This window comes from Uloborus diversus, chromosome 8 (genome assembly GCF_026930045.1).
Source record: "Uloborus diversus isolate 005 chromosome 8, Udiv.v.3.1, whole genome shotgun sequence".
Classification (NCBI taxonomy): Eukaryota; Metazoa; Arthropoda; class Arachnida; order Araneae; family Uloboridae; genus Uloborus; species Uloborus diversus.
The window spans coordinates 123,551,909-123,564,974 of NC_072738.1; the positions used below are offsets into that span (position 1 = coordinate 123,551,909).

General features: G+C 31.0%; 1 protein-coding gene across 1 annotated transcript in view; it reads right to left on the reverse strand.

Annotated features, from left to right (window-relative positions):
* Nucleotides 1-13,066, reverse strand: part of LOC129227384 (protein ecdysoneless homolog) — a 29,383-nt gene continuing 16,317 nt past the window's right edge. The window contains exons 7-13 of the mRNA XM_054861936.1: nucleotides 12,714-12,842; nucleotides 12,018-12,152; nucleotides 5,813-6,002; nucleotides 4,791-5,024; nucleotides 4,163-4,267; nucleotides 3,137-3,273; nucleotides 1-1,923 (exon numbers count right to left, since the gene is read on the reverse strand). Coding sequence (XP_054717911.1) covers nucleotides 1,738-1,923; nucleotides 3,137-3,273; nucleotides 4,163-4,267; nucleotides 4,791-5,024; nucleotides 5,813-6,002; nucleotides 12,018-12,152; nucleotides 12,714-12,842 — 1,116 coding nt within the window. The 3' untranslated portion in view covers nucleotides 1-1,737. The remainder of the gene's footprint in view (nucleotides 1,924-3,136; nucleotides 3,274-4,162; nucleotides 4,268-4,790; nucleotides 5,025-5,812; nucleotides 6,003-12,017; nucleotides 12,153-12,713; nucleotides 12,843-13,066) is intronic.

Sequence of the window (13,066 nt, forward strand, 5' to 3'; positions counted from 1 at the left end):
ACAACTTTTTCATCTTAAAAATGAAACTTCTAAAGTTTTTAATTTTTTTTTATAATTTACTATCAAAACTTCTATTTAGCTAAGTTTAATGTCAGTTGCTTAGTCCTTTCAATTACATTTTTTTTTTCTTTTTGTGAACTGTACATGAAGGTAAGGATATACACAGTCAATTTGCGATGACTGGAAGTCCGACAACTCGAATATTACTATAGCTCAAAGTTTTAATCAAGTCTTGATTCCTTTGTCTTTCATTCCACGCTAATATTTTCAATATCTCAAAGTTAACTTCTTTAACTCGAAGTTTTTTCAAAGATGAATTTCAAAAGAACAAAAAAAAAAAAAAAAAAAAGACAAAATTTTTAATTCATGTGACTATGAGAGAAAAATTCATTCACTTTCACTTGCAATTCCTGACCTCTAAAGCAAGGAGAACACCTGTTGAGTCAATGTGCGATAAAGGAGTTACACGTACAGAAATGAGTATAGCTTGTTTTCTTTTGTTGAACTGTACTGTTTACACTTAGACATGTTGCTGGACTACGAATCTGCTTTAAAGCTGTCAAGTAGTCAAGTCAATTCATTGTACCTTTATTCAAAGGCTGACCTAAGTTAAACTGCATTCCCTTTCATTCTTTAGCTTGATCATTTGCTAATACGTTCCCGAGAAAGATGTCTGAGCAAAAGCTAAAAACCTTGGATTTAGGAAGTAAAGTAAATCATATTTATGACTTTGGAAGGAATCCAACAATAAAAATTAAAGATACTGCATTGAGATATGGAATATCTCCAAATACTCTGTCAAGGATATTAAATAAAAAGGAAAATTTCAAAAGCGGTACAAATCCATGAATCCGAATTTGAAACGAATGAAGATGTGCACCTTCCCTGAAGTAGAACCAGCTCAATTCAAGTGTTTCTAGCAGTATCAAAATCAAGACCATGCCATTCTTATAAGTGGGGGGCCTTTTCTGTGTGAGAGAGCAACGAATTTTGATAAATTGCTGAACATAGAAAATTTCCACGCCAGTGCTGAATGGCTGGAGAAGTTCAAGACCAGACACGACTTTGTCTTTAGAACTCTTCACAGAGAAATCATGCATATTGTGCTTAAAAACTTTTAAGTTTCTAAGTTTTTTCTGTTATATGTACATATTAACTAAAATATTCTATGCTTTTGAACATTAAAATGTTGAAAACTAAAATAGCGGCAAGTCGAACTTCCAATAAGTCAAAGTTTATCGTCGGTCCCTTTACATTCCAGTTGTCGCGAATTGACTATATATCAGGGAAAATGCAGTGTTCAGCATGGAAAAAGTCATTGCATTTTCCTTCTAGACAATCTTGTACAAATGAAGATGCTGTTAGTTGATTAAAGGCAAACTCATTGCTTTTCGTTTGCCACAGAGAAATTGTGCATGATAAAATTGCCATCGACTTGAATGGAGCTACACAACGTGTGTGTCAACAATAGCTCCATTATTTAGTATCAACAACACAAATTGATCCATACAAATGAATGAGAAAATACACTGAAGAAATTGTAAAAAATACTGCAAATAAAATAAATTGGGCAAATACAAACTCAAGAAAAAAAGTTATAAAATAATATTATAACAAATGGATGAAATGATTTCAAAATAACAGCAAGTTTTGATAAAAGTCAGTCTTGTATCCATACTTTAAGTACATACAGCTAGAAAGAGGAATGAGGATGCCATATGACGAAAAGTAAAAAAATTAAGAATCCAGATCGTTAGGCAACTGCAAACCCATTGAAGAAAATAGATTGCTAACAGGACCTGGTAATCCTTGCTGGCTTGAATAAGATTCCAAAATGTTCTTAAGAGCTGTTAAATCTACATCAACAGGTCTAAAGTCCTCCTCTTCTTCATTGATGTCCGCAACATTACCGTCAGTTGAGTCCTAAGAAGCATTTTAAAAATACAGAATTAAAATGAAATAAAATGCATGCAGTAGGTTTTCAGAAAGCTTAAAATTTTAAATTTCATTAGTTTTTATTCTCATACCCATCTTATGTGTGGCAAGATTTTGAACACTAAAGAAGAAAAAAAACCTTGATTTAAATAATAACCTTTAACAATTCTGTCCAAATTCAACTGCTGTGGAGTATATTTTGTCACAAATCGTATTTTATCAGAAACAAGTTAAAAGCTTTGAAAATTGGCCTAAAGATATCAAAATAAAATAAGCATTTTAGTGTTTCAAAATTCATTTTTTGAACCTTAATCTTGTCTTGAAGTAGATTTAAAATGCCCATTTAACATAAACAGAAAGTTTCAAAACATGAAAATTGAATATAGCATCTTAAGGATAAATTGTGACACAATGTTAACTAATAGTATATTATGTCGTATTTCCAATAATGATTCAGCTCTCATTGTTCCTAGAACATTCATTGTGTAACTTTTGCATTCATTTTGAAAAAATCTCAGCCTTGTCTAGATTATTTTGAATCTCTTCTGCATAATGCGCATCAGATAAATGAATCAATTTTCATCGTCCTAACATAAGAGCCATGTTTACCACTGTCGAAAATTAACACTGAAGGGGAGGTGAGGTCTTACAGATCCCCTATTGAGAATGCGATGAAATTTCAACCAGATGCACATGCCAAATGATGTTAATGGGAGAGGATGATGTTCAAGGTCTCAAAGTAAGAAGCTATTGGAGGGAAAAAAAACAATTCAATTGGAATAAGCATGTGAGGGGTGAACATTTGATCTGTCTGAGAGACTATACCTCACCCCCTGTTACTGGTTAATACAATAAAATTTGTGAAATCATAACTTCTGAAAGATTTTTGCGTTACGATGCATTAAGAATTCAGGGTGTAAAAGGTTTTCTTCAGTAGTTTATTTTCAAAATGTATTTGTTCCAAGGAAAAAAGATCAGGGCAATCATAGGTCTAACAACCTAAAAGCATAGCAAAAAAAAAAACATAACCATAGATTTTGCCAAAAAAAAATCAGATACTACTACCATTTTATAATTATGTTTGAACATTTATCTGGTTTGCTGAATGTTCTTCAAAGATTAAAAATATTATTGACAAATAAACTAAGTTAAAATTGTAAGTGAGACAAAAACATAATGCACATTAAAATAGTTTTTGTACCTTTAATTCAGATGGTTGGAGGGATACTCTATCAAAACTTAAGCCTACATCAGTTTGAGCTAGTTCACGGTCCATCTGTTCCATGTAAATTTTCATGTCTTGAATATTTTTATATTTACTTCCAGCACCTTTTTTACCTGGAAATTTTTGAAAACAATTTAATTTTCTAAAATATGTAATACAATAATTTAATAATTCATGAGTACGAAGTTTATTCTAGACTTGAATAAGCAATGTAAAGGAAAAAAAAACATTTGTTAGGGAATTTACCAATATTAGTGAAGTTGTTGTGCAATTTTGTATTGATTAACAACTTTACATTAAAAGTGTTATAAAGTGAATAAAATAGTTGATAAAAAAATGATTTTCTGCCCCTCTCCCCTCCTTCAACTAATTTATAAGGCACTAAGATAAAAATTTACCACTCGTAATTTTATTCTCAATTCACATACAAATGCAGTTTAACTGTGAGTACAATGATGGGAAAAGTAGCATGTGAACGCCTAGCAACAGTAAGAATGTGACTTATAAATGCAATTCCATTCTCCAAATTTGTACCTTGATTTTTGAAACACTTTGAAAAGACTAAAAGACCAGAATTCAAATTAAAAATGGTCTGAAATATAAAGCAGCCTTAAAAAAAGAAAAAAAAAATGTTACATAAAACTTAAAGAGATTGCTTACAGTTATTATTTCCATATACAAGAACTTTGTAGCTGACATTCATTATGCTTTGCTTTGGCAGATTTTTGGATTATACAATTTTTGCATATCAAATCCAATACAGGATTTTTTAAAAAGAAATGTTTAAACTATATCTAACTGCTTATGATACATCTTAAAGGCTAATGACATATTGCTGCAAGACAATCTGCTTCAAGGACAAAATTAATAATAATAAAAGTAAATAAATCAGAAAATGTTTAAATACATCAAAATATTCTATTACAACGATTTAAAAAACATAAATAAAAAAATTTAAACATAAAATAATAAACGTAAGCGATTCAATCAAAATACACTTACAGTTAATTTCTTCACCAGTACCAATATCATCATCTTCTTCTTCATCCGAATATCCACTCATTGACGAACTGGATCCATCATCATCTGATTCAGGTACCCTAAAATCTAATTACCATCATTTGTCAATAAGATAAGTAAATAATTAAATTTGGAAACTGATGTAAATAATTGTGACATAGTTTACAAATTAGCGTTTACACAAATCTTTTTGATTTAGTGATTATAAAACCATTCCTTTAAAAGAATTTTTTTTTTTTTTCAAGACATCCAACCACCATATTACTTCAGAAAATTCAACTAAATGAATTTAAAACGTTATTATTTTTTCACAGCAATACTACTTAAAATTAATGTTCAAAACATTTTGTACTTGGGATTTCTTTACCTTTTATTATAATATATAGTCTGCTATATTTAACGCACAGATAATTTCATAATATTTAAGTTTTAAAGTGAAAAGCTCTTCAAGTTGAAACTTATGTTTTTTCTCATGATTATTTACTCATTTTATGTTGCATTGTACTCGGCAAAAACTTTAAAAAATATTCAAAATTATTAGTTTACTGAACATTAACTGAAACATTGAAATCACAAAGAATTTGAAATGACGATACAATTAATATATTACCTAAAATAGTATTTACAGCATCTGTAAAAGCATCAGGATCAAAATTAATTTTTTGCTTCTTATTTTTCTGCTTGTTTGAGGGAATTTCAGCTCCTTCAATATCTGATCTGTGATTTACAAATGAATTTAAGCCATCTGTTATAACCTTGCCCACATTGGCTTCATAATTTTTGTGAGACATTTGTTCCAGCATAGAATCTAATGCATCCGGTGTAATTTCCATCCAGCTATCCGCTTTGAAAATAAATAAAAAATTAAACATACATTTGAAAAATATATAAAAATAATCAGTACAAAATTAACTCTTTGCATTAAATAAAAACACTTTGATGCACCACTAATGCAGCTGCAAATTTTAACTTTAAATATAAATGCATGAAGTGTGCTAAAGATATAAAATGCTCAAAATTAAGTAACTTTTTTTCATGGTGAAGTACAATTAGTATAACCGCTAGAAAATATACATCAATAACAACTAGACTAATTTTGAGTAATTTTAAGTGGTTTGATATTGATGAGCACTAACTCTAAAATAGCAGTGTCAATAATTTGTAGTTTCTTTTTTTTAATATAACAGATAGTATGAAAATGATCATTGAGTACATACTTCATTACAGATAAATCATTAATGCAAATCAATAATCAAACGATAAAATTTTGCAATTATAAGGGGCCATTCTTTAATTAGGTTAATTGATCCTTTCCAACATTTTATTATTTTTAAAAACGAAATGTAATGTTACGCAAGAACAGGGGGAGGGCTTTGAAACATCTTACATATTCTGAAATGGAGGTAGGGGCGGGGGTCAAAAATTGTCAAAATTATCCTTACGTAAGTAATGAATGGCCCCAATTATAAAGTTACATTATCATTTTAAAAAGTAGTTTCATTCACTTTAAAATTTATTTAAATGTTTTTAAGCACTTGAATGCACAAAATGTGCAAAATACTGAGTAATTGTAAAAACTACTCAAAAAGTTATATTATTTCAACAAAATATTCAAATAAGGGCTGCACTTACAATCAGGAGGTTTTAATAATTTTTCTGCTGCTTTCATTTCATCATAGTTAATATTTAGTGTTTCCAGCATGCTGCGAATTCGGGCACCAGGATCAACATTTCCATTTGTATCCTTTTTTAAACACAGTAAATAAAAATCTTTGGCTTGAAGCATAAGTCTATTATACAATTGTGAGCCTTCAATTTCTCCCTAGAGTTTAAAAGACAAGAATTTTTTAATCACCATACATGAAATCTTTTTTTTTTAAGAATCATAATAAATTACAAAATATTTTATGTTATATTTTATAGTTACAATACAGCATATGCGGTGCTACCAAAAAAGTCGTATCTGCACTTTTTATCAACATTGAGTAACAGGTAGTTCTTTGTCACATATCTCACCTAAATACAATGTTTTATGATCTTTTATCAATGGGAAATACATTTTTTTATTCTGAAATGTTGCATCTGAATCAAATACATTGAAGCACACAACTTTATGCAGCGAATTCTCATTTTGAACTCGGTTGCAGATACGATTTTTGTGCTTGGCATGGCAGATGTATCCAGTCTGAAAAAAATTCATGTTTTATGAGTAACATGAGTTGACAGGTAATGTACCTGAAGGGAAGGTTTAAGGTGTTAACCCCTCCAATTAGAAAAAAAAAGGAAAAGGTACATTGAAATCGATTTCAAAGCTAAAATGGAAATAATTTTGGTATTTTCTGCATTTCTATGTCTTCTTATAACTAACTACCCCAGCATTCTGGTGAACAGCAGCATCTGTGAAATATAATTAGGAGATATGCCATGAGCAAAAAATATTTTTTAACTACACTTTTTTCTTCAAAATCATTGTTACCTAAATGAATCAATTAAGCAACGTTTTGGAGCTCAAAAATTTGTTTCAAAACCTTGGTTAATTGAGTCATTTAATTTTCATCACAAAAGCATTTATTTGTTATCATTGTCACCAGTGGGTCAAATTCTAAAATTAAATTTGACCCACAATTCAATTTTCCAGACATTCTATAATTTTTATAAAAACATTCAAACAATTTTGCAGGCTACATAGAACCTTTGAAATTAATACGTTTCACATGAATACATTTTCTTTCCATACTTCTTTTACCAGCTGATAAACAGGGCTATCTGAAGAGGGGGGCAAGCGGGGCAATCGCCCCAGGTGCCACAAAATGAGGGGGTGCACTTGCAGCGCCCACTCATTTTGTGAAACGTAGATGCACAGTCAATAAACACACAAAATAGAGAATTACTGCAATAACTCTCTATCTTTTCCTAGCACACGGAAATATTCCTCTCTATCAGTCTCCAAAACATTTGCTTTATTTCTATTATTGAAGCAGAAGCAAATTCTGAGAATATAACTGTTTAGAATCAAATGAAATGCACCCTTCTCCTTCGTCCAGTTCCCACCAAATTTCTTGGAAGTGTGGCCCTGCGTGCAGAAGCATAACCAGAAAAAAGTTTTAGGGGGACACAGGGACGTAACTAGAGGGGGGCAGACGGGGCTCGTGCCCAGGGCGCCAGATTTTAGGGGCGCTAAACTGACTAAGTAAATGCTCAAATTTATTTTTGTAAAAGAAAAAAAAAGGAAACATTTTTTAAAAGTCCAAAAAAGACCCCCTCAGTGCGGGCGCAAGCTGAAAGCATGCATGGTTTAATGTGGATAAACGATCAAGTGTGGGGAAAGAGAGTGAGGAGGGCGCAGTAAATGGCATGAATGTGTTTTCTTAGAGTTACTGGTACTTATTATGTCTTATCTAAAGAACCTCCCTCTCGGAAGAGGAATATAGGAGCAAAGCCTATAGTAAGAACGGAACTATAAATGTGCCAAATATTCGCTCTTTACTTTCATTAAATACACAACTGCTATATATAGGCGGTCGAATAAATTATAGTTATCAAATAACGTAAAGTACTTGGAGTTTCAGTCTGACACCACTGCAGCTGAATTAGAAATGATATAGTATTTGCGAGTAACAATCCTATGTAATTTTGTTACAAAGCATCGTTTTTTGCTGTTAATTAAAGATAAGTTTGCTTATTTGCAAATTAATTACTGCTTATTATCCTGATTTTCGTTTATTCGAATTGCCTTTGATCCAAGTTAGTTCGGATAAATAAGGTTATACTGTAAATAGAAATAATAGAAATAGCCTGGAAAGAAGCGCACTGAAAACATGTAATGTTAAAATGTTCAAGATTTGTTTTTTAAAAGAAGGTTAATAGAAAGAGTTTTGATATCACGTACATTAGGTTTCTGTTTTTCTATTAAATGTTTTTCAAATGTATACTTATATACCATAAGTGGCGAACGTGCGTCCTTTATAAAATTTAACTCCTGTAATAATTAATATTTAATTTTAAATGCGTTGCATAAAAAATTATCAAGTTACTGTCCAACCACGGGGAATTTTCAAACGTCCAGATAAGACGAATCTATCTGAATGAGGGGGAAAAGTAAAAATTTGAATGAGACTCTGCTTCTGCAAAAGCTGGCATCGCTAAAAAATAATAGATTCGACCTTTTCCGGCTGTAAAACGGATGCTTGTTTTTCCATACAATCAGCGGTCAGACAGTAATGTTTAAATAAGATAATCTGTCCATTTCGATTATAAGTTGTCGTAAGTAAGTTCATTGTAAGTTGTCGGCTTAAAGTCTATATACTAAGTATAGTAATATTCAATTAATGTCAAGTAAGAAACGAAAACAAATTTTCGACTACATTTTTCACCGGAGTTAAAATTCTTTCACGTATTATTGCGACATGTTGCTCTTTTGTAGTTGAATACTGTTATTTTTCTTATGAATTTCTTCATATAGTATAATAAAAATACTTAAATAATCGAAAACATTTTTGTTTTATTGTTTTCATTTGAAGCGGTAATTTTAATTTCGTATCTCAATATATCTTTACTAATAATAAAGCTGAAAGTCTCTCTGTCTCTCAGGATCTCTGTCTGTCTGTCAGGATGTCTGTAACGCACATAGAGCCTAGACCGTTCGGCCGATTTTCATGAAATTTGGCACAAAGTTAGTTTGTAGCATGGGGGAGTGCACCTCGAAGCGATTTTTCGAAAATTCGATGTGGTTCTTTTTTTATTCCAATTTTAAGAACAAAATTATCATAAGATGGACGAGTAAATTAAGAAATTATTGTAACGTGGAACCGTAACATGGGCACAAGCCAATTGGCGAGATGCGAAATTATCGTACAATGGAACCGTAACATGAGTACAAGTCAATTGGCGAAAAAATTTACCATACATTATTTGTAAAATATACAGGCGAACCAAAAGACCTTTTAATTTTTCTATTACGGGCAAAGCCGTGCGGGTACAACTAGTTTAAAAAAAAGTAACTCCATGGAAATTGTGAAAGGATGCTTGTGGCGGGCCTGCGTCCAAGACCCCTTAGCACCTACAATCTTGAAATTTTGTTCAAAATTACTTCAAGCCCCGAGGATTTGCACCTGGGGTTTCTTATTTTAAATTTTGAATTAGTTTTTTTTTTTTTTTTATTTGTGATTATTTTTTTAGGCTAAAATTTCACGTAAATTGCCTGTTAAACGGATGAAGGATTTCTCACATCCTTTAACATTTCATGTTGTTCCAAAATATTTTTTTCTGCATCAAATAAAGCATGTTACAATTTTATCAATAAATAAGAACAGCAGATATAAGGATTTTCATTTTAGCGAAAAGTCCTAGACTCAGTCAGGAGGTCCTTTAGCACCTATTGCTTTGCAAGTTAATACAAATTAGTTTGGAAGGCTTGAAAGGGCTCTTTAAAGTGATTTTTTTTTTCATGCCTCGGTTATGAATATTTCTATCAAATTCGTTTTATATTTTCGGGTAGGAGTGGGATTATGTTCTAAAAATGAGCTCTTCATTTAAATTCTATTTTCTATGGGAGGGAGAGGGAATTATTCACTTTCTTCGAAACAAAACTTGTAACGTGTTTCTCAATCTGATTCTTTCTGACAAACGATTTGAATCTTCAAGAATCAAATTAAGTTTCGAATCAATCTTCGGGGGTTGGTAAGCGTCAACGAGCAGGGGGCAGAAAAAAATAATGCAACAAGCTGTTAATTACTCTCAAATGGAATTACAAAACTATATTTCCTTGAAAACAGTCATATGTAAAATAATAAATAAAATTTAAGGATTTTCACCCCCTATCGATATTTTAAAAAATGCAATACAGTGATAAAACTGTAAAGTCACATTCGTAGGATTATCAACACATCCTTTTTCACTGTCGAATTCAAATTAATATTTTTAAATAATTATTTTTTTTGTATTTTTTTATGGGGGGGGGCGCTGAAACCAGGTCTTGCCCCTGTTCGAAAATGATCCAGTTACGTCCCTGGGGGGACAGTCAGGGGGAAAACAGAAGGAAAATTTTGATCTAATAGAAAAGGAGGGAGGGGGGAGTCTGGTCAAAATTTTGAAACTTTTGGTTTTAAAAATGCAAAATTCGACTTTTTTTGCAGATGCTAAGCAGAGAAAAGGTATATGAGTCTCAGCAGAAATTTCTAGAAATTGGAGCCTTAAAAACGCGATTATAGGCCATGTTTATAGATTTTAGGGTAAGGGATGAAGTTCGAGGGCTATCCCCGATCTATTTTTAAAAAAATAAATAGATTGAAATAAATTCCTCCTCCCCCTGCAAAATTTTGAAATTGAAATATCAAAAATTCAATATTAGACACACTTTTAAGATTTTATGGAAAGGAGGATCTGAAGCCTTTCCCTGGAAAATTTTAGAAAACTATAGCCCAAAAAACGTAAGCAATGTTTTACATTCAGGGGCTATTCCACTTAAATTTTTTGTAAGTGTCGTTTAAAAAACCCTTTGCTCGTGAAATTACAGAAAGGCAGTATGAGGGCCCTTGCCTGAATATTTTCTGAAATTCAAGTCTTAAAATGCAAATGTAGGGCCAGATTTTGCAATATCAGGGTTACTAATTTTTTGAAATTAAACCTGTAAAAATGCAATTGAAGGGCTAAGAATGGGATATGCCACATAATGTGAATTTTTCAGCAGGCCAATTTGCAACTTGTAAAATATATTTGTAGAATTTTTCAAAGGCATTATACATTCTATATTCTGCAATACTAAAGTAAAACCAAATATGTTTTTCTCCAAATGACATAATCCATTGTCATATTTATTTCACTTTTAGAATATGAAAAACAAAACTTTTGATTGAAAAGTCACTCCTTGTGGATCGTCATATTTCTGTCCCGAGCCCTTCAATTTTAAGCGATTTTCGATGTTGTTGAGTATTTATATTTTCCCTGAAACTTACAAAAATTTGATGCAAAAAAATGAAGTCTTTGTTTATAATGTATGAAAGCTGGTATTAAATTGGTACATTTAAACCAGAAAAACTTTTGGAAGAAATCTTTGAATGAGTCCAGATCTAAATTTAATTTTAATGTAATTTACTTCGATAAATACATTTTCTGTTCATAATTAACAAATTATTTATTCGTGTTCTTAGTTTGATCAATATGAGTAAGTAATTCAGTTTTAATTGCTTGTTTTTTTTTATCTGGTGGGGGAACATTTTACAAGATAAATATTTAAACTTTAAACTTTTCCATTTTTCAAAAAGTTTTTGGGGTATTAATGTATAATAAATATTACAGAAAGGCAGAAATTACAGAAAGGCAGTATGAGGACCCTTGCCCGAATATTTTCTGAAATTCAAGTCTTAAAATTTTATTTACTTCACAAAAGTATGTTATGAAGAACAATACTTACAGTGCATGCTGAAAGAACGTAACTGTCAGGAACCTGACTAGATTGTCACCCTATTGGTCTGAATGGCCAATATACATTTTTAAAAACTATGCAACAATGCAAGATTGAAGTACCAAAAGAAATTCTCAGAACTCTGTGTGAGGGTTGGGGAGTTACTCAAAGTCAGCTACACAGATGAGCCCCATTATCAATGTAAGAAGTGATGAGATAGAACGAAGTATATGACAACGGGCGGGGAATAGACCAATATGCGACTACTTAAAGGTCAAAACCACTCAAACGGCTGCATAAAAGGAGCATGAATCAAAGTGATGCATAACTTTATTTAATTTGTAAATCTAAAAATTATTCAATATCTTTCTTAAACTACTATATGATCACTGAAATTGACGGTAATGAGAGAAAATTTCACATAGCAAAACGTACCCGGAAGTATCCCCTTTCTTTCAAATTTGATGCAAATCTTCTCCATCTAACATCATTGCAGAAGTCATGCTCTGCAGACCCTTCTACATTCATCATTTTATCAGCATTTGATGCAAGTATTTCAAAACCACATGCCTGAAAGTTGAAGTGAACATTACACAATATGCGTAAAATTGAGAACAAAATAAGATGTATGTATATATATATATATATATATATATATATATATATATATATATATATATATATATATATATATATATATATATATATATATATATATATATATATATATAGCACACTGAAAAATATGTTAGATTTATTTTTCTTAATATTCAAACAAAACAATTCTTCAGAAAGAGTTTAATGAGAATAAACTCAAAAACATGTTTGTTCAATATTTTTTGCAATTTTGTATATTGCAATGATTTTATCATTTATAAAATACATGCATTTATTTTATTTATTTACACATTTGCTTTTTCTTGTGATAATTAGTGAAGTAAAATATTTTAAGTGCATGTAAAGATTTATCATTAGTATCTTGAAGAATTTCAAGTTTGTTCTTGGCTTGGGAAACTGAGAAGGTTAGATCTTTTCCAAGTTACTAACTCATATTGAAATATTAAGACATCTTATATCACAAACAATGCAGAGAAAATTGTTAAACTGAAACAAATGAACCCAACTGATTACCAATTTCATGCCAAGCTCATGTGCTTTTCGTAAAGGATTATTTACACCAGGGAGGTTCCACCCAGTTCTAACATCAGGTTCATACATCTGACTTGACAACTGTGCATAGAGACATCGTGTGAATACTACCTATGGAGGGAGTAAAAAAATTAGAATTAATTTTTAAACTTAAGAATTTTTTTCATGCATTTGAAGTTATGCATGAATTAGTTTGTTCTACTTAAGAAGTAACTTTAAACTCTCATTGATAATACAGCATGTCAAAGTAAAATTACTGGGTCGTTACTGCTAGTCACAATGGTCACATTCATAAAGTGAGAATTGTGATATTTTACAGGAGTCTCTGTGACATA